Below are 22300 nucleotides of genomic sequence, written 5' to 3'. Positions count from 1 at the left end.
TGCCAATACTAACAATGTTTATTCATTAAACCATGACATTTAATGCTACATTCAATGTTGTGAAATGTCAGTGAAACAAGTCCTGTTATCAGTTATGTTATAGCAGCTAAAAAAAAAAAGAGTTCCCTCACCATCTTCTCTTAAATTTAATGAGACAAAAAAGTGCAGCTTGTAATATTATAGATAAACCTCAAAGCACAAAGCTTGTGTCTGAAAACTTAAGGGAACAGCTTTACCTATTAAGCGCTGACACTGGTGACTCCTTTCACACAGTAAAGCAGAAAGCTTCACCATATTGACAGTTACTGTTAAAAACAAATGAAACAGGCTAACACAGGAGCTAGCTGCTAATCAGAGGATGCTGTTAATCCATCCATCCATTATCTGTAGCTGCTTATCCTGTTCTACAGGGTCGCGGGCAAGCTGGACCCTATCCCAGCTGGCTATGGGTGAGAGGCGGGGTACACCCTGGACAAGTCGCCAGTTTATCGCAGGACTAACACACAGAGACAAACAACCATTCACACTCACATTCACACCTACGGTCAATTTAGAGCCACCAGTTAACCTAACCTGCATGTCTTTGGACTGTGGGGGAAACCGGAGCAACCAGAGAAAACCCACGCAGACACGGGGAGAACATGCAAACTCCGCACAGAAAGGCCCTCGCTGGCCACAAACCCAGGACCTTCTTGCTGTGAGGCGACAGCGCTAACCACTACACCACCGTGCTGCCCGATGCTATAAATATTGCTCACATTCTTTTAACCTTCCTCTGGTGTTAGCTTTCTGTTACTATCTCTGATGTTAACAGGTCGGTTTTGACCCGTGTCTTAAATCAGCCATAAAATACCCTAAAAACAATTATTTATCATCCAATTTGTTTCTTACCTCTTGGTTACCTTGTTAGGCTCCCTTATCCATGAAAAGATTGGTTTTAATATTTTTGTTGTGGCCCCCTGGGCCTTTCTTTTAACAGCATACCCCTCATTTTCAATATAAAAAAGTGGTCAAAACCTCAAGAGAACAATGTAAACAAATAAAAGGTTGCTCTGTTACCTGACTATTACTGAGGGGTATTAGATCACATCTCTTAAATTTTTTTTAAATTTTAATATTATCAACTATAGTAACATCTATGGTGTTTCGGGTCAATTTCGACCCATATATATTTACTTCAAGAAAAGGGCAAAAAACAAGTCTTTTTTTTTCTGTTGACTATCAGTGGCCTCATTGCTGGATCTGTACACTCCAGCAAGGAGAAGAACACCAATGTAGGCATCCAGGCATGCCCAGATTTTTATGCCATATTTGCCTGGCTTGCTAGGCATGTATTGCCGGAACGGGCATTTTCCACGGAAAGGGAGAAAACATTCATCTATTGTCACCTCTGGCCCTGGGTTGAACATCAGTGGAAGGCGTTGCACCCATCTCTCCCAGACATCCCTGATGGGAGCAAGCTTGTCAGATTTTGCTCTGGTCTCTCTGTTGTCAAATCTGAGGACTCTTGATATCATTCGAAAGTTCTGAAGTGACATTGTTGCCTGGAAAATATTCCTGCCTGTCGATGCGTCCCAGAGACTATCAGTGGCCTCATTGCTGGATCTGTACACTCCAGCAAGGAGAAGAACACCAATGTACTGTAGGCATCCAGGCATTCCTCATCAATGTCATTCCACATGTTGCCATGGACTTTTTTTCCTTCAAGGTTTGTCATAGCAATTATGACTTTTTTTTAGTGACAGTGGCATAAACAGATCAAAACATGACTTGATGTCACTTACTCTCATCACAGCAAACCTTGTGATCCCAGGGGTCATTTTGATGACATTTGCAGCAGCTGTCCTGCCATGTACGTCAGGAGGTACTGAGCTCCAACAGATGTTGCCACTTTTGGATCTGAATGTTTCAGCAGGAGCAGCTTCAGCACCGGTGACCTCCTCATCAGATTGATCAGATGTGTCTGTGTCTTCCGGTTGATACGCCACATCATCTTCCTCCTCAGAGACCTGCCCATCTCCATCGCTATACTGCTCTGTGTCCTCTGCCTCATTATCAGCAAAGATATGATCCAGAGCTTGGCTTACATTCCAGTCCTCTTCTCATTGTTGCATGCTGTAAATTGGAGATGTGTACTCTGCAAGTCACCAACTCTAAACTCAATTGGCCTTACATGCCTGGACATGTCTGTCTTTGTTTGTTCTGTCAAACAGGCAAAGAGAAAAGCCCCTGACTGAAGCTCAAGTGGTTGGAGGAAGAGCTGGCTGTAGGCTGATTGTGTGTTTATGATTTCAGTTTTGGCATTTATTATTGTTTTATAATCTTATATTTTAACTGGGTCGAAATTGACCCTAACAACACAAAGGTCACAATTTTCACCAGAGCATTTTATCTCATCTCATCTCATTATCTCTAGCCGCTTTATCCTTCTACAGGGTCGCAGGCAAGCTGGAGCCTATCCCAGCTGACTACGGGCGAAAGGCGGGGTACACCCTGGACAAGTCGCCAGGTCATCACAGGGCTGACACATAGACACAGACAACCATTCACACTCACATTCACACCTACGGTCAATTTAGAGTCACCAGTTAACCTAACCTGCATGTCTTTGGACTGTGGGGGAAACCGGAGCACCCGGAGGAAACCCACGCGGACACGGGGAGAACATGCAAACTCCACACAGAAAGGCCCTCGCCGGCCCCGGGGCTCGAACCCAGGACCTTCTTGCTGTGAGGCGACAGTGCTAACCACTACACCACCGTGCCGCCCCAGAGCATTTTATAATTTAGTAAAATTATTTTTTTGGATTTTATTTTGTTTAAATAGAAGTTCCTGACAAAGTCAAAAAGTCTTGATGCAATAAACAAAATTTATGTAGTACTTTTATGCATGCTAAACCTAAAAATGGGTCGGTGCCGACCCTAACACTAGAGGAAGGTTAACATAAATGCCTCACTGTTCATAACTAAATGAACTCATTAAATAAATGTTTCAATCTCATCACCACTTTCAGCACTTGCTCAGAAATATAAATCCAACCATATGTCAGGACTGACCCAATGCTGAAGCAATGCTTGTTTTTTCAGCTGTTACTTTCATAGTCTTGCTAAGGTAGTTATTATTTGACTAACTACTTTTTCATTCAAGGAGTCATTTTTTTAAGTAACTAATTTTACTTGTGCTTTTTTTTTTGTCTATCCAAGATAACTCTGGTGATGGGAAGCAGACAGCATTATAAAAATGAATTATGCTAACTTGTCCACAGCCTTAATTGTTAGTTACGTTCTTGCTAAATGGGTGGATCAGGAACATCAACTGAGTAGTCAGTCCATCTCATTCCTACAAATGATCACAAAGCCGTTAATTGATAGTTCCATTCACCCTGAAACCTCCCATATAATTGCTTGTTAGAGACCCAGAGAAATAAAAGTACTATCAGGACAAGGATCGTTATGCTTCATCACAAGTTTTAATCAAATCTAATGAGTTTGTAGGAGGCCATTATCTGTCAGGCACTTCTGTTAATGGTATGGATGAAATATATATATATATATATATATATCTCATCTCATCTCATTATCTCTAGCCGCTTTATCCTGTTCCACAGGGTCGCAGGCAAGCTGGAGCCCATCCCAGCTGACTACGGGCGAAAGGCAGGGTACACCCTGGACAAGTCGCCAGGTCACCACAGGGCCGACACATAGACACAGACAACCACTCACACTCACATTCACACCTACGGTCAATTTAGAGCCACCAGTTAACCTAACCTGCATGTCTTTGGACTGTGGGGGAAACCGGAGCACCCGGAGGAAACCCACACGGACACGGGGAGAACATGCAAACTCCGCACAGAAAGGCCCTCGCCGGCCACGGGGCTCGAACCCGGACCTTCTTGCTGTGAGGCGACAGCGCTAACCACTACACCACCGTGCCGCCCATATATATATATATATATATATATATATATATATATATATATATATATATATTCAGCTTTTATACAGGAAAAATAGGAGACGTTACACAGCACTACGAATGTGCACACACAGCAAAATCCCCAGTGTGCTCTTGTTCCTAGACAAGTGTCCAGCTGGGCTCAAATAAATGAGCAGTGTAGCTGTTAATTCAAGTGCAGTGGCAGTAGACTGAGTGGACAGTAGATGAAGCTTTCCTCACTAATTGCTTTTTTCTTTGACATTAGTTCCCCATTCACCTTCAATCGTGCAGTGCAATGAAGGTGCTTTAATCATTTAATTAAAATTGTTGGAGTCTGAAAATATAACGAATCAGAGAGAGAACAAAGAGCGCCAGACTGGAGGAAAGTCAAATCGCTGTAGATATACTCACTGTCCGCGTGACGTGTGGACCAGGAGTGTAACCAGCGTGGACGTGGCTGGACACACACAGTTCAGAGCTAGCATGGCATACTTGAACTCCTCTTCACACACTACATGATCTAATACACAAACCACACACACATAACACTTACACACTCTTCAGTGTCTAACTACACTCAGAAATAACCTAAACATGTTTATGATTATCAGCATATTGAAATTGATAAATAACTCTGTATATGTTTTTTTTTCCATCTTGCTGTGTCTGACAAATAAGACCATAAATGAAGAATCCTGGTAATACTATATTAATAAATTAATACAACTTTGGAAGGCAGACAAACTTACCAGCAAACTTCACATGGAATTTGTTCTCAGGTTTAAGGATCTGAACATAGAGAGGACAATTTGGGGCGAAATCCTTTACTGCCCAGGCTCTTAGGATTGTCTGATGGTCCTAAAGGCCAAATGAGGACAATCTTACATTAGATGTCTTTAGAAAAACAATCTTCCCCAACATTGCATGCATATCTATCTAGCTATCTAGTTATCTATTAATAATCTGGGATTATTTGCTGTCTGGAAATAGACCATAAACCTTAAAGATACTTCTTTATATTTGGTGAGTGCCTTATGAAACCCATCAAGAGGAAGTATTCTTGCTAATTAACATATAAAGTCTCCCAATTTGGCACTGCCATGAATAGAGATGTTCCCTGGACCCTGATTTGAAAGCATAAAAGCAGGAATATTGATAATGTCTCAAATTAATGGTTCTACTATTACACCTTGATAATTTGGAATTTATGGAAGTGTAACATGCACTAATATTTTTATCTGGCTTGCTCATCCATACACAGTGACAGAGATATCCCCATGTTATGACATGGAGAGAAATGAAAAATCGAGGGTGTCATTGTATGATGCATGCGAAAATGTTTGTTGTCATAACAACAGTAAAATCTTTGCTAGTTAAAGGAAGTTTAATATAACACTTTGGCAAGAGACCTGTTCAAGCTTAATATCTTTAAGAGCTGCACTGTGAACATCTTTGACTGCAGGTAAGGCATAACAGAGGGATAGAATACACCAGTCAAAAGTTTGTACACCCCCCCATTCACTGTTTTTTCTGTATTCTGACTATTTTCTACATTGTAGAACAATACTGAAGACATCAAAACTATGAAATAACATCTGGAACATATATGGAATTATGTGGTCAACAAAAAAATATCTAACCCCCCCCCCAAAAAAAACAACAACCTCTCTTTCATATTTTAGACTCTTCTAAGTAGTCAGCGTTAACCTTGATGACGCTTTGCACACTATTGGCATTATCTTAACCAGCTTCATGAGGAAGTCACCTGGAATGCTTTTCAATTACACTGCAAAACCCGATAAGGTCACTGAGCTCAAAAATTTTATTGAAACCGATTACGTAAAAATTGAGGTAAGTAACTTAAAATTTTTAAGGTAAGATTTCTTAAAAATTACACTATAGTTACACTTAATTGTAATTTTTAAGAAATCTTACCTTAAAAAATGTAAGTTACTTACCTCAAAAATTTTTACGTAATCGGTTTCAATAAAATTTTTGAGCTCAGTGACCTTATCGGGTTTTGCAGTGTAACAGATGCCTCATCAAAAGTTAATTAGTGCAATTTCTTGCCTTCTTAATGCGTTAGAAAGCAAATATTAAATAATAAAAATACAGTAAATAGCCCTATTCCACAACTGCAGTTATTCATATTATGTCAAGAACTGCTCAACTAAGTAAAGAGAAATTACATCCATCATTACTTTAAGACATGAAGTGTCTTTTAATTAATAAAAATAAAGAAAAACCATTGAATTAGGAGGTGTGCCCAAACTTTTGACTGGTACTGTATGTGGAGTGTGAATAATATTATTACTAACAGACTAATACATGAAAGCTATTTTCATTGGATTAATAATGTTGTTACAAACAGGCTAACACATGGAGGCTCATACTGCTAGGCTTATGCTGAATCGTTACAAATAGCCTAATACAGAACACATACCAAATGCAAACTAACAGAATTCTGTTTTCTTTTCTGACTTAATATTAGAAAAAGAACAAAAAAAAACAAGAAATCCTCACCATACCCATTATAGTACCCATCCCTAGACATGTCCGCTGTTATATCTGTCATGTATTCATTAACAATTAGTCATACTGTAGTGTGTGTGTGTGTGTGTGTGTGTGTGTGTGTGTGTGTGTGTGTGTGTGTGTGTGTGGTAATAATAAGAAGTATGATTACAGCTGCAGTGCGATCCACTTCATTCCTGCTGCTGAGGATAAAGCAGGCTTCTGCATTATCCATCCTATAGAAACACAACATGAGCATTATCACCCTCACTATAAAACACATTCAAGTAAATAATAAAATATTCATCACCTTCATTATTACATGCATTCAAGAAAACAATAAAACAGCAAGGAATACTTTCATAGGTCAGTAAACACAATTATTAACTGACCGGGTGCTGTGTTGCAGAGTTTATCACCCCAGAGTTCTTTTCCCAGATCAACACATGCTTTATTTGTGCTGTGACAATAAAGGCATTCTATTCTATTCTATTCTATTCTATATCGCAGTAGTTTGCCAATCATTTGGCATGTAATTTTTATCTATTTATGTATATTCACTCACTCACTTTTAGTAACTGCTTTATTCTGAGCAGGTTCGCGATGGATCTAGAGCTACCAATCTTGGTAAGACTGGCCATGAAACAGGAACACACCCTGAATGGGATGCCAGTCAATTCAATGTTATTTGTAGAGTGCTTTTAACATTAGACATTGTTGCAAAGCAGCTTTACAGAAATATATAAATTCCGGATATAACTTTTAAACATATGAATTTTTAAATTCATCCCTAATGAGCAAGTCTGAGGCGACGGTGGCAAGGAAAAGCTATTGATCCACATATCATATTAATTGGAGCATAGTTTTATGCCAGATGCCCTTCCTGCTACGGAAAAGCCCCTGCCAGCCCCTGGGCTCAAACCCAGAACCTTCTTGCTGTGAGGTGACAGTGCTAACCACTGCACCACCATGCCACACCACTTTACAGAGAAATCTCTGCTTTGAAAATTTTGCCTTGTCAGAAAGCCTAAAGGCACTGCTTGATCTCTTCCTATTCCAAAGTGCTGACACTGGGGACTTCTTAGAAATCTCACAGAAAACGTCACCATATCAGCAATTGCACGTTTTTAAATCCATTTATCTGTAGCTTCCTCCATGTATAAATTGTTTCTGTAGAAAGAATAAGAAGAAGCCTTTGTTTGTCACATGTACACAAGCACAGTGAAATTCCTCCTCTGCATTTAACCCATCTGAAGCAGTGAACACACACAAATACCCAGAGCAGTGGGCAGCTATGCTACAGCACCCAGGGAGCAGTTGGGGGTTCGGTGCCTTGTTCAAGGGCACTTCAGCCATGATACAAAGGGAGGGAAAAGTGCTATTCATTCACTCAACTCCCCTCACATTTTTCTTGCTGGTCCTGGGAATTAAACCAGCAACCCTTTGGGCCCAAGGTTGCTTCTCTAACCTCATCTCATCTCATTATCTCTAGCCGCTTTATCCTGTTCTACAGGGTCGCAGGCAAGGTGGAGCCTATCCCAGCTGACTACAGGCGAAAGGCGGGGTACACCCTGGACAAGTCGCCAGGTCATCACAGGGCTGACACATAGACACAGACAACCATTCACACTCACATTCACACCTACGGTCAATTTAGAGTCACCAGTTAACCTAACCTGCATGTCTTTGGACTGTGGGGGAAACCGGAGTCCAAGGAGGAAACCCACGCGGATACGGGGAGAACATGCAAACTCCACACAGAAAGGCCCTCGCCGGCCACGGGGCTCGAATCCGGACCTTCTTGCTGTGAGGCGACAGCGCTAACCACTACACCACCGTGCTGCCTGCTTCTCTAACCTGAACATTAATATTAACTTGTGATTTGCCTTGTAGCCAGAACTACTGTCTGAGCTGTGTTGTTACAGATAATGAATTAACACATTCTGACCAATCAGATTTGAGAATTCAAAAGCATTGTGGTATAATCATTCATCTGTTCAGATAATCTCATCTCATCTCATTATCTCTAGCCGCTTTATCCTGTTCTACAGGGTCGCAGGCAAGCTGGAGCCTATCCCAGCTGACTATGGGCGAAAGGCGGGGTACACCCTGGACAAGTCGCCAGGTCATCACAGGGCCTGTTCAGATAATACTTAGTAATAATCAGAGAGTCATTCAGTATCACTATTTGCTCATAATGTGAAAATCTCGACCAAGTCCAATGACACAGGAGTGTCAGAGTGATAAAAATGTAACCTCCTATAGAGGGAGAGAATCTCACATCCATTTTATCTCCTGAGCCTTGAGAGGAATCGGCGTGACACAGCTGTACACTCTGCTGTATCTAATTTAATGCAGAAGCTGTCAAAAAAGGGGCAGTTTCGAGATTAATTGTTATTGAAAAGTATGGAGACAATCTCCAGCAACAGCATTCTCACTTCATCCATAAGGACAGCAACAGGATCTATGTAGATTTGTTACCAGTCCTGATGTAATGTACTGATTATACTCAGGAAAGGTTTCTTACTTTCCAAAACTTACAGCATGCAAGTCAACGGGAATTCTTCATGCTCAGACAAAAGGAAATGGCTTTTGGGCTTTGGGGAAAGGGTACATGTATTATACTGGCAGAAATACAATTGCTTCATGGATTCAGTGAAATGAACTGATAAACAGACTCATGTTTTGACACTAATTCTCTGATATTCTCATTACATTTAATCTGACAGAGTATTTGAAGATTTGTTTACTAGTCATTAGTTTTCCTTCACCAATTTTTCCAAGTCTGTTTCAATTTGTATGTTCTCTGAATTCCTTAGGGGCGGCACGGTGGTGTAGTGGTTAGCACTGTTGCCTCACAGCAAGAAGGTTCTAGGTTTGAGCCCAGTGGCTGACGGGGGCCTTTCTGTGTGGAGTTTGCATGTTCTCCCCATTTCTGCGTGGGTTTCCTCCGGGTGCTCCGGTTTCCCCCACAGTCCAAAGACAGGCAGGTTAGGCTAATTGGTGGCTCTAAATTGACCGTAGGAGTGAGTGTGAATGGTTGTTTGTTTCTTTGTGTCAGCCCTGCAATGACCTGGCGACTTGTCCAGGATGTACCCCACCTCTTGCCCACAGTCAGCTGGAAGAGGCTCCAGGTTGCCTGTGACCCTGCACAGGATAAGCGGCTACAGATAATGGATGGATGAATTCCTTAGCAAAAGTTTTATCCAATCACATGTATTTATGTAAATGATCAGATCAGAAACGAGCTACATGTGCGCACTATTAGTTCAGAAAGGGTAGGGGTACAGACGTTCATAGATTTTCACTTTATTTGCCTAAATGTCAAATTTTGTAGTGTACCCAGTTTTTCCCATGAGACTCAGGTTTTCTTTTCTTTGCCTTTGTTTTAGTGTCACAGTTGTGAATACAAATCTAACCTTTTTTTTTTAACTTAAAGCATTAGCTTTACCCTGTGGAACTGACCAATTCCAGCTGTTGCGTTAAAACTCCTTTTGGGCACATAATAAACCTCCAGCAATTGATGCTATTAAGCAACCAGCAGCAAAACAGACCAGATATGTGACAAACAAGCTTGAGTGCATAGAGAAGTCAAAACTGGGGAAACAATATGCAATTTGTATAGATGTGATGTAAAGACTGCACCATCAGGCTGTGATGTAGTCAAGACCACCTAAACCAAGACCAAGTCATGACCAAGACCAGAGTGTATCGAGCCTGAGATAAGACCAAGACTTTGAGGGGTTGAGACCAAGTCAAGGCTAATACCAAGGCAGGGTGAGACCAAGTCAAGACCAGGGCCAGACCGGTGCGAATCCCACACTGCATAACACACAATAAAATGTGCAACATCCAACCATAGGCACGTCTCAAATTCATCTGAAAGATCCACATTCGTGTAAAAACAACCACATACAAACAAACACTAAGAAGTGAAATTAATTTAACCATCATTATTCAGCACTACTTTTCCATGTTTTTCCATGTTTTACTTTTGGTCCTGACCGGTCTTGAAATAAAATCCCAAGTCCTCTATGTCTGAAACCGAGACAAGACCGACTCCTTCAAAAATACTGATCTGAAGTACTACAACACTACCATCAGGGATGTTCAACATTAAAATACAGGCCAACGGAAGAATACTGGGGACTGACACACTCACAGTACTGCTGAAATGTAAATTAAACTGTGACAGCAAGTCATAACTGAAAGCCTGCAGCACACATGTACGGGTACAATACAGTGCGCAGCGCTCACACAGACAGCTTCTGTTTATCTGTTGAGATTATATTTTGATGTTTCATATCAATATATCAGTTTGAAAAATGGTTATTTGTAGATTACAAAGACAACCCTGATGGTAAAAGGAGAAAAGGAAACGTATAGTGAGACTTTCTTGGGGATTCAGCACATCAACTATCTCCAGACATATTTCCTTTATGGTTAAGTCAACAGGTATGTATTTACAATGTAAAAAATTATTTGTTATTTGAATTTAAACCTGTGAGTAACTTGGCTGCTTTAAAAATTTGAGTTCATTGAACTTCATATAGTAATTTAGCACAATGAGGCAATCAAGTTGCATGGTGCTAAATTACTACACGAGTTTCAATGAACTCAAAATTTTAAGGTAAACAGATTACTCACATTAAGTTAAAACAATAAATCACTTTTTAAAGTGTACCTTCTCTAGTCTGATAAGTGAACAGGCAGCATGGCTTGTTTAAAAAAGTCAAAAATAAAAGTAGATGTCTAAAGACGATTGGACAGAGATCATTTTAGATGTGTCTCAGCTGTGTAGTGTTTACGGTGCTAAAAGTGGTAACGTGAAGCCCGACTACAAAACAAAACATCACTAGTTCAAATTCTTTCATTAATAGCCATAACATAATCATTAATAGTTAAGCATTAAATGGTAGCCAGTGTCACTATTCAGCACTATGAGTTGCTTATGTGGCTTTTTGTAAGCAAGGAACTCTACGCAGCTGAACCTTTAAAAACTGTAGTCGAATACCTCTGCTCTATGGCGACATGATAAAAGTCTGGTTTGGTAGAGTAGACAAGGAATGAACAGAGAACATGAACAGAGATTTTCCAAACAGGTATAGTGTATTTTATTTTTTTTGTGGAAACCTGACCATCACATCCATATGTGGTTCTTCCCCAAACTGTTGCCACAGAGTTTGACCCACCCAATTGTAAGTTGGAGTGGATAAACTCATCTCATCTCATTATCTGTAGCCGCTTTATCCTGTTCTACAGGGTCGCAGGCAAGCTGGAGCCTATCCCAGCTGACTACGGGTGAAAGGCGGGGTACACCCTGGACAAGTCGCCAGGTCATCACAGGGCTGACACATAGACACAGACAACCATTCACATTCACACCTACGGTCAATTTAGAGTCACCAGTTAACCTAACCTGCATGTCTTTGGACTGTGGGGGAAACCGGAGCACCCGGAGGAAACCCACACGGACACGGGGAGAACATGCAAACTCCACACAGAAAGGCCCTCGCCGGCCACGGGGCTCGAACCCGGACCTTCTTGCTGTGAGGCGACAGCGCTAACCACTACACCACCGTGCTGCCCTGGATAAACTCCTGCAGTAAATTAAGTAACCGTTTTTGCTATAGCTACTGTAAAAGAACAAGAACACTAGAGCTCTACTTGCACTACCTGTAATAGCCTTTCCAACACAGTCTGGACACAGTCCATATCATCCATTTGCAGATACTTATCAGACTCACATTTTTCATTTTCCAAACTGTCAAATTGGCACTCAGACGGAGGTCACAAATGAAGAGTTTACATAAACACCCTGAATGGAAACACTTGATTTTTAGAAACAATGTGTCCTTATCCAGCTTAGCTGCTAAATGAGCAAAAAGCCATGGAATGGTAAGACATATATTAGAAGTGAGGCTAATAATAACTTTTAAGTGAATGTAAATATCTCAGCTTTTGTCAAGTGAATGTTCAGCAAGCACTCCAAATCATCAAACCGGAGACTTTCAGCAGACATCACGTAATACTTCAAACAAATGATCAGACGTCAGACCCTTGGTTTTTTAATCTCATCTCATTATCTCTAGCCGCTTTATCCTGTTCTACAGGGTCGCAGGCAAGCTGGAGCCTATCCCAGCTGACCACGGGCGAAAGGTGGGGTACACCCTGGACAAGTCGCCAGGTCATCACAGGGCTGACACATAGACACAGACAACTATTCACATTCACACCTACGGTCAATTTAGAGTCACCAGTTAACCTAACCTGCATGTCTTTGGACTGTGGGGGAAACCGGAGCACCCGGAGGAAACCCACGCGGAGAACATGCAAACTCCACACAGAAAGGCCCTCGCCAGCCCCGGGGCTCGAACCCAGGACCTTCTTGCTGTGAGGCGACAGCGCTAACCACTACACCACCATGCCGCCCATGGTTTTTTAATCATGAAGTTAAAATTGAAGAAACTTGCGGTTCCTAAAATGGAGTTTAATTTAATATTCTTTAGTGATGCACTGGCTAAATGAGTTTTTCAGATATTTGCTTCCACCTGCATTTCAAACTCTACAAACAAAATCTGAAGCCTAGAGCTGGGCTAAATGATAAGTAACCTCAAAAACGTCGATACAACATTCAAAACAAACATTCAAAATGGATGCTTTGATTCACACCTGCATTAAAAAATAAAAACCTTAGAATTACAAGATTTACCCATCACAAATTTGACAAAAATTAGTTAATTTTAGAAGCATGTAATTTACATGGCACTGATTATATGTTTAAAGTTTGACGCCAAAAGTATTTTATTTGGAACTAGATAGAACTCGACGCCAACAGCGTCGATGGGGATGCCTCCGCCCGGTAGACTACACGCCTTATTAAGTTGTGATTTGGGGATGGACATTTGACCTCACAGTAATCTTGACTTGGTGAAATAACTTGTATTAGCCTTGGAGATACTGTGTTCACAAGGTTTTCGGACAGACATTTGACCTCACAGTGACCTTGACCTTAGACCTTTTGATCTCAAAATCTAATGAGTTCATGTTTGTCCCAAAGTGCACAAATGGTGAAAGTTTGGTGAAATTCCTTTCATTAGCCTTTGAGATATCGCGTTCATAAGGTTTCAGGATGGACGCACGCACAGACGCACGCACGCACGGACAGACAGACAATCCGAGAACATAATGCCTCCTGTGCCTTATGGTGGCGGAGGCATAAAAATTGCAAAATTTGGATTAATTTATATGGAAAAAGAGCAGTGAGTCTCACTTGGCTCTCATGAGATCCTGGTCCTTCAGTGCAGAGCCCTGCAGGTAGATGACTCTCTGAGACCACAGAGGAATCTGCAGCACTCGCCGCACTTGGATATCCATCTCTGTGGGGCAGAGGATGACCACGTAGTAATCCTGTAAAAAAACAAAAACAAATGCATGTTCAGGTACTGTTTAAGGGCCCTACAGAAGTAACTAGCTATAAGAATACAGATTCACATCTGAGGGAGAGTTTACAGTACATACATTATTTAGATATCATTCACATCCAATCTGCTAATAATCTAATTGATTAACAAACCTTTAGGCACATGCCTAAATGCCCAGTCCATATAAAAAATGGGAAATTAAATAGAAGAATAATCACTACTGGGCGGCACGGTGGCGTAGTGCTTAGCGCTGTCGCCTCACAGCAAGAAGGTCCGGATTCAAGCCCCGTGGCCGGCAAAGGCCTTTCTGTGTGGAGTTTGCATGTTGTGGGTGTGCTCCGGTTTCCCCCAAAGTAGGCCTGGAATTTCGTCATTTTAGGGGCAAGGCCACTTAGCCTTTTGTGCTGTCAATTTTTTGAGGGCACGAAGGCCAAAAGCCAGGGCACTAAGGCCATAAGATAAAACAATGATTTTAAGTTCACATCTATAATGAATTTAATTTAAGGACTAATGACTCTTCTGAGGAAGACTGGAGTCTCAGTCGAAACTATCAAGCAGGTAAAGAAACATCTCCTACACTATTATGTCTGAAGATAAGAAAATATTGAACACATCTAAACTTATCAATCCATCACTCACTTCAAAAATTGTAAAACTTATTAAACCTATATCCTCCCATAATTTTTGTTCAATTGACACCGAATGTGCAAGAGCATCTTCAGACTGTACTACTATGCAGATTTTTGATTAATCAAAATTGAGCCTGGAGTACATCAAAATGTTTGACTGTAAATGGAACATATACTAGCATGCAGGCTACTGATTAACCCATAAGAGCCCAGACCGATATCTCAATCAAGGAAAATTGAGGAAATAAAATGAACTAAATAGACGACAAAGAAAACATTTCTGACCTTTTATTTTTTAAAATAGCACTTTAATGTCTCAAGATATGAAATATTAAATTGCAAATTTGCAGAACACTGCAACACTATTACATTGTTAACCCGAAAGTTCAAAAGAAACATACAATACTAGTAACAAAATAATGCTAACTGCACAGATTAAAAAAGTGGCTATGAACAGACAACAGCACATATCACGTATCATATTACGGCAGGAACAAGCAGTAGTAACATCCATGACCTTACGCTTAAAGCTCGACAAAGGAAAAACTTGACAGCAAGCTAATTAGCATTTGTTACCAGCTACAGTCGGTACTCGGCACGTTAAAAGTGGTTCAACATTGTAACGACATAACGTTACTATACAAGCAATGCTTATTTAACGGTAACAAACTTAAGCCCTACATGTTGGAATTCCTATCTTATTCGTTCGTTAATTTATCACACAGTCTTACCTCAGTCAACTTCTTCCCTCCTTCTGTGAAAATTCAACGTCTCAGACACGGACACAAGTGGGCGGGGGATGCGTTTGATTAAGTCTCCTGGTTGGCTGGTGATAGATTGGTGTCATTATAGCACAACGGAGCGGATCATGCCAGGCTCGAGTCCGATCCACCACTGATGAGTTGCTTAATAAGAATCCAGAATGTCATCAAAAGACGTATTTTTTCTCAATAGATGCAGGTGATGTTAAAGCCTGTTGGCAGTCACGAGGCAGACTACAAAACTGCAGGGCATCAAGGCCACTGTGGCCTTACAGCAGATATTTTTTTTCCAAGGGCACAAGGCCAAATTGAGAGGGCACGAGGGCCATGGCCCTCGTGAAATTCCTGCCCTGGTCCAAAGACATGCAGGTTAGGTTAACTGGTGACTCTAAATTGACCGTAGGTGTGAATGAGTGTGTGAATGGTTGTCTGTGTCTATGTGTCAGCCCTGTGATGACCTGGCGACTCGTCCAGGGTGTACCCCGCCTTTCGCCTGTAGTCAGCTGGGATTGCCTGCGACCCTGTAGAACAGGATAAAGCGGCTAGAGATAATGAGATGAATGAGATGAGATAATCACTATTTGAACTGACCCTGGAATAACAGAAACCCAGCGAACATTGTGAGAGCATTCCATAAGGGATGAATTCAGAGTTGACTTACACAATCATAGTGAGAACTTCATCACAAAATGATAGTCTACAGGAAATATCAACGTTCTGCCGAAGCAGGATTTTCCAGTCAGACTGAGGCGACTTGTGGGAATAGATAGGATATGACATGCATTCGAAAGTAACATATTTTAGTTGAAAATACATGCAGGGATTAATGCATGAGTTATTACCAACACATTTTCCAACATTTATCAGTCTGACATTATAATAACCACAATATTTCACTCTGAAATTCAGGCTTTGGGCATACTCTGTATGTGATACCATTCCATTCCATCCATCCATTATCTCTAGCCGCTTTATCCTTCTACAGGGTCGCAGGCAAGCTGGAGCCTATCCCAGCTGACTATGGGCGAAAGGCGGGGTACACCCTGGACAAGTCGCCAGGTCATCACAGGGCTGACACATAGACACAGACAACCATTCACACCTACGGTCAATTTAGAGTCACCAGTTAACCTAACCTGCATGTCTTTGGACTGTGGGGGAAACCGGAGCACCCGGAGGAAACCCACGCGGACACGGGGAGAACATGCAAACTCCACACAGAAAGGCCCTCGCCGGCCCCGGGGCTCAAACCCAGGACCTTCTTGCTGTGAGGCGACAGCGCTAACCACTACACCACCGTGCCGCCCTATGTGATACCATTTAATGTCAATATTAACTATATAAATATGCCACTATTAATTAATTAATTGTATCATTCCTGTAAAGTCCACGAAAAGATTTCTGTACAGAGGAAACGAGAAGACACAACATCTTATCCAGAGACATTGCTTATCTCAAGGCCTGAATTTTATATAGTATATCCTTTAAAGGAGGGTACACTTTCTTTACAGGAAAGCAACTTGAATTAAGAATTGACCATAAATTTATAAATTGTACAACTTTATAAATTGGACAACTCAAATTAGTGAATTAAAAGCACAACAGCCTAAGAACTCACAGAACCATAACATTCAGAAAATGTTCTGAGAACCTAAAATTGTTAACGAGGATAATCACAAACACAAATTCTCTCGGGCGGCACGGTGGTGTAGTGGTTAGCGCTGTTGCCTCACAGCAAGAAGGTCCTGGGTTCGAGCCCCGGGGCCGGCGAGGGCCTTTCTGTGCGGAGTTTGCATGTTCTCCCCGTGTCCGCGTGGGTTTCCTCCGGGTGCTCCGGTTTCCCCCACAGTCCAAAGACATGCAGGTTAGGTTAACTGGTGACTCTAAATTGACCGTAGGTGTGAATGGTTGTCTGTGTCTATGTGTCAGCCCTGTGATGACCTGGCGACTTGTCCAGGGTGTACCCCGCCTTTCGCCCGTAGTCAGCTGGGATAGGCTCCAGCTTGCCTGCGACCCTGTAGAAGGATAAAGCGGCTAGAGATAATGAGATGAGATGAGACAAATTCTCTCATTCTGTCCAACACAGACACCTGCAGTATGATGTGCATCATTTAAGACTTGCTAAAATATGTTAGTATGTATTAACAAATAAGCTGAACTAAAATTTGCCACTTGCTACCACACTCTACTAAATTGTAAAACAGCTTGTCACTGGGGTGGCACCATCAAGGGGATGTCTCAGAACTTTGATTATCTTACTTCTAATATAACCCCGATTCCAAAAAAGTTGGGACAAAGTACAAATTGTAAATAAAAATGGAATGCAATAATTTACAAATCTCAAAAACTGATATTGTATTCACAATAGAACATAGACAACATATCAAATGTCGAAAGTGAGACATTTTGAAATTTCATGCCAAATATTGGCTCATTTGAAATTTCATGACAGCAACACATCTCAAAAAAGTTGGGACAGGGCAATAAGAGGCTGGAAAAGTTAAAGGTACAAAAAAGGAACAGCTGGAGGACCAAATTGCAACTCATTAGGTCAACTGGCAATAGGTTATTAACATGACTGGGTATTAAAAGAGCATCTTGGAGTGGCAGCGGCTCTCAGAAGTAAAGATGGGAAGAGGATCACCAATCCCCCTAATTCTGCGCCGACAAATATTGGAGCAATATAAGAAAGGAGTCTGACAGTGTAAAATTGCAAAGAGTTTGAACATATCATCATTTACAGTGCATAATATCATCAAAAGATTCAGAGAATCTGGAAGAATGTCTGTGCGTAAGGGTCAAGGCCGGAAAACCATACTGGGTGCCGGTGATCTTTGGGCCCTTAGACGGCACTGCATCACATACAGGCACGCTTCTGTATTGGAAATCACAAAATGGGCTCAGGAATATTTCCAGAGAACATTATCTGTGAACACAATTCACCGTGCCATCCGCCGTTGCCAGCTAAAACTCTATAGTTCAAAGAAGAAGCCGTATCTAAACATGATCCAGAAGCGCAGACGTCTTCTCTGGGCCAAGGCTCATTTAAAATGGACTGTGGCAAAGTGGAAAACTGTTCTGTGGTCAGACGAATCAAAATTTGAAGTTCTTTATGGAAATCAGGGACGCCGTGTCATTCGGACTAAAGAGGAGAAGGACAACCCAAGTTGTTATCAGCGCTCAGTTCAGAAGCCTGCATCTCTGATGGTATGGGGTTGCATTAGTGCGTGTGGCATGGGCAGCTTACACATCTGGAAAGACACCATCGATGCTGAAAGGTATATCCAGGTTCTAGAGCAACATATGCTCCCATCCAGATGACGTCTCTTTCAGGGAAGACTTTGCATTTTCCAACATGACAATGCCAAACCATATACTGCATCAATTACAGCATCATGGCTGCGTAGAAGAAGGGTTCCGGGTACTGAACTGGCCAGCCTGCAGTCCAGATCTTTCACCCACAGAAAACATTTGGCGCATCATAAAACAAGATACGACAAAAAAGACCTAAGACAGTTGAGCAACTAGAATCCTAATGGGTTAACATTCCTATCCCTAAACTTGAGCAACTTGTCTCCTCAGTCCCCAGACGTTTACAGACTGTTGTAAAGAGAAAAGGGGATGTCTCACAGTGGTAAACATGGCCTTGTCCCAACTTTTTTGAGATGTGTTGTCATGAAATTTAAAATCACCTAATTTTTCTCTTTAAATGATACATTTTCTCAGTTTAAACATTTGATATGTCATCTATGTTCTATTCTGAATAAAATATGGAATTTTGAAACTTCCACATCATTGCATTCCATTTTTATTTACAATTTGTACTTTGTCCCAACTTTTTTGGAATCGGGGTTGTACTGTATTTTACATCTGGGCAAGTGAATGCAGTGCAATCGTTATAATTAATTAAAGGTATCTCTCTGGCCCTAATTGGCTAATGTGTACTCTCATTATTCAATGTTATGTCCTTTGAATGTTGTTGCGTTAAAGGTTGCCTCTTCCCCTCCTCTGCTGTTGTTGTTTGTCTATCGCCCTCCTGCTCGCTTCTTGTCCAAATTTAATGAATTCCTCACAATGATCTCATCCCTATGCATATAAAAGGGGATGAATACCTATGCACACTCCAGATTTCTGTTTTTTTCATCTTAATTATTGTTTGTGTCACAATAAAACAACAATGTGCCTTTAAAGTGGTAGGCATGTTGTGTAAATTAAATGGTGCTAACCTTCCAAAAATCCATTTTAATTCCATCTTGTAATGCAACAAAACAGGACAAACACAAAGGGGGATGAATACTTTTGCAAGACACTGTAAGTGACCCGAGTGTCCTGTTGAGCCGAAATACCAGAAGCCCAAAGAACCCTGTGCAGAAAAGCAGGATCAAATGGACAAAATTGAGCAAAGTTGGGGAGTGGAGCAGGCTGGATGAATCCCTCACTCAAAAAAATAAAACATTGGATTTACTTAACCGAGTTATGGCAACCGGTCCCACGAAACTGTGTTAATTTAGATGTATTGAATACAGTTAGTTTAAGTAGGCTTAGATATCAAATAGGACTAAAATATATTAAATATATTGAGTATCTTATCTATTTTTAATATATATATATCTAACATATATTTAATAGGATTTCAGTGATTTGCACAAAACTTAGCGTATTATTCTTCTGACTGACACTTTTACTATCCACGTTTCACACTGATAGATCTTACTTGCACCTTATTGCACTAAATATTATTTATTGTATAAATTTAATGACTTTCCCTTGAATGAACTAATTTATTGTGTGAATAAATATTTATTGTATTATTATTCTGACATCAGTGAGTGCTGTGTGTTGCTTGGGGTGAGTAATTGACTGTGGTCTAGCCATAACCTAAACCAGTCTCCTTAGAACCTAGAGTTGGAGTTAGACTGTTCCCGCACAAGCACAGGTTGTTTCCCTCGTCGTGCGGGTTACACCAGCATACAGGCCGCTGGTTAAAGTCACCAAGCCAGCTACAAAGCAGATACGTGTGTGGCCAGAGGGGTTCTCAGAGGCACTCCAGGACTGTTTTTCCACCACTGACTGGAGCATGTTCAGACAGGCGGCCACCTACAACAACATCACAGATCTACAGGAGTACATGGGGACCGTCACTGCCTACATGAGGAAGAGCATGGATGATGTTATGGTCACCAGAACCATCTCCATTCAGGCCAATCAGAAGCCATGGCTGACAGGGGAAGTCCACAGGCTCCTGTGGGCTCAGAACACTACCTTCAGAGCTGGGGACGAGGTGGGCCTGAGGACAGCTAGGGCCAACCTATCACGAGGCATCAGGGTGGCCAAGAGACAGTATTCCAGGTACATTGCTGACTATTTCAATGACAGCAGAGACACCAGGAACCTGTGGCGGGGGATTCAGACCATCACAGACTACAAGCCCTCACCGCAGACCTGTGACAACTCCACGTCTCTGCTGAATCAATTGAACGACTTTTTCGCTCGCTTTGAGGCAGACAACAGCACCATGGCACAGAAGACCCCACCACCTCCCGGCGACCAGGTGTTGACACTGTCCCCTGACAGTGTGAGGAGAGCTCTCAGGATGACAAATGCACAAAAAGCCCCGGGTCCTGATAACATTCCTGGTCGTGTCCTGAGAGACTGTGCCGAGGAGCTCACAGATGTCTTTACAGACATCTTCAACATCTCGTTGAGCCCGGCTGTTGTCCCCACGTGCCTCAAAGCCACCACCATCATCCCGGTCCCGAAGAAGCCGTCTCCCTCCTGCTTCAATGACTACCGCCCTGTCACACTCACTCCCATCCTCACGAAGTGCTTCGAGCGGCTAGTCATGCGGCATATCAAGTCTGCCCTCCCCCCCGCCCTGGACCCTTTCCAGTTTGCATATCAGTCCAACCGTTCGACCGATGACGCCATCTCCACTCCCCTCCACTCAGCCCTCACCCACCTGGAGACAAAAGACTTGTATGTCAGAATGCTGTTCATAGACTTTAGCTCAGCATTCAACACAATCATTCCTCAGCAGCTCATTCATAAACTGGACCAGCTGGGACTCAACACCTCCCTGTGCAACTGGCTGCTGGACTTCCTGACGGGGAGACCACAGACTGTACGGGTCGGCAGCAACTCCTCCAGCACCATCACATTGAACACGGGGGCCCCCCAAGGATGTGTGCTGAGCCCCCTCCTCTTCACTCTGCTGACCCACGACTGCACACTGCAAACTGAGGAGAGCAAGAGTCCCGGCCCCCATCATGCACACATTCTACAGAGGCATCATCGAGAACATCCTGACCAGCTGCATCACCGTGTGGTATGGCGCCTGCACCGTGTCCTGCTGCAAGACTCTGCAGCGCATCGTGAGAGCAGCTGAGAGGATCATTGGTGTCGCTCTCCCTTCTCTAATGGATATTTATAACTCCCTCCTCACCCGCAAAGCCATCAGGATTGCAGGTGACTCCACCCACCCATCTCACAGCCTCTTCAGTCTGCTGCCGTCGGGGAGGAGACTGCGGAGTCTCCGGGCCAAAACCAGCAGGCTCAAGAACAGTTTCTTTCACCAGGCAGTCAGGAGGCTCAACTCCCTCCCTGTTCTGCCTCTCCTCCCCCCTCTGCCCCCTGCCACAGATTCTGCTCGCAGTCCCCCCTGCCCCCCCTTCAGCATCTGACATGTCACCCTCACAGTTCCCCCCCAACACATACGTACACACACACACACACACACACACACACACACACACACACACACACACACTTACATACATACATACATACTCTCAACATTCATTAACACACTGAACTCACGGACTGTACATTTCACTTTACCTCGCTCATTTGCACTATTCCGCACTACCTCACCTTAACAGCCATTAGTTTATTGTTTATACTGCTTATTTCATGTTTACCTGCTATACCTCAAGTGCCCTTGACTGTTTATTTGCACCAATTTACATGTGTGTGTGTGTGTGTGTGTGTGTGTTTAGTCTATGTCTAGTTCTTATCTAGAGTGTTTATACTGTTTATA

The 22300-nt window shown here is 42.2% G+C and overlaps 1 protein-coding gene across 1 annotated transcript in view; it reads right to left on the bottom strand.

Moving 5' to 3' along the window:
• kcnt1b (potassium sodium-activated channel subfamily T member 1b) overlaps positions 1 to 22300 on the bottom strand; it is a 186964-nt gene that overhangs the window by 37241 nt on the left and 127423 nt on the right. Inside the window, exons 12-15 of the mRNA XM_060907052.1 lie at positions 13724 to 13860; positions 6623 to 6686; positions 4689 to 4797; positions 4351 to 4459 (exon numbers count right to left, since the gene is read on the bottom strand). Of these exons, the coding sequence (XP_060763035.1) occupies positions 4351 to 4459; positions 4689 to 4797; positions 6623 to 6686; positions 13724 to 13860 (419 nt within the window). The remainder of the gene's footprint in view (positions 1 to 4350; positions 4460 to 4688; positions 4798 to 6622; positions 6687 to 13723; positions 13861 to 22300) is intronic.

Source organism: Neoarius graeffei, chromosome 24, assembly GCF_027579695.1.
Source record: "Neoarius graeffei isolate fNeoGra1 chromosome 24, fNeoGra1.pri, whole genome shotgun sequence".
Lineage (NCBI taxonomy): Eukaryota > Metazoa > Chordata > Actinopteri > Siluriformes > Ariidae > Neoarius > Neoarius graeffei.
The sequence above is the reverse complement of the archived record's forward strand: the minus strand, read 5'-3'. Positions and strand labels throughout refer to the sequence as shown.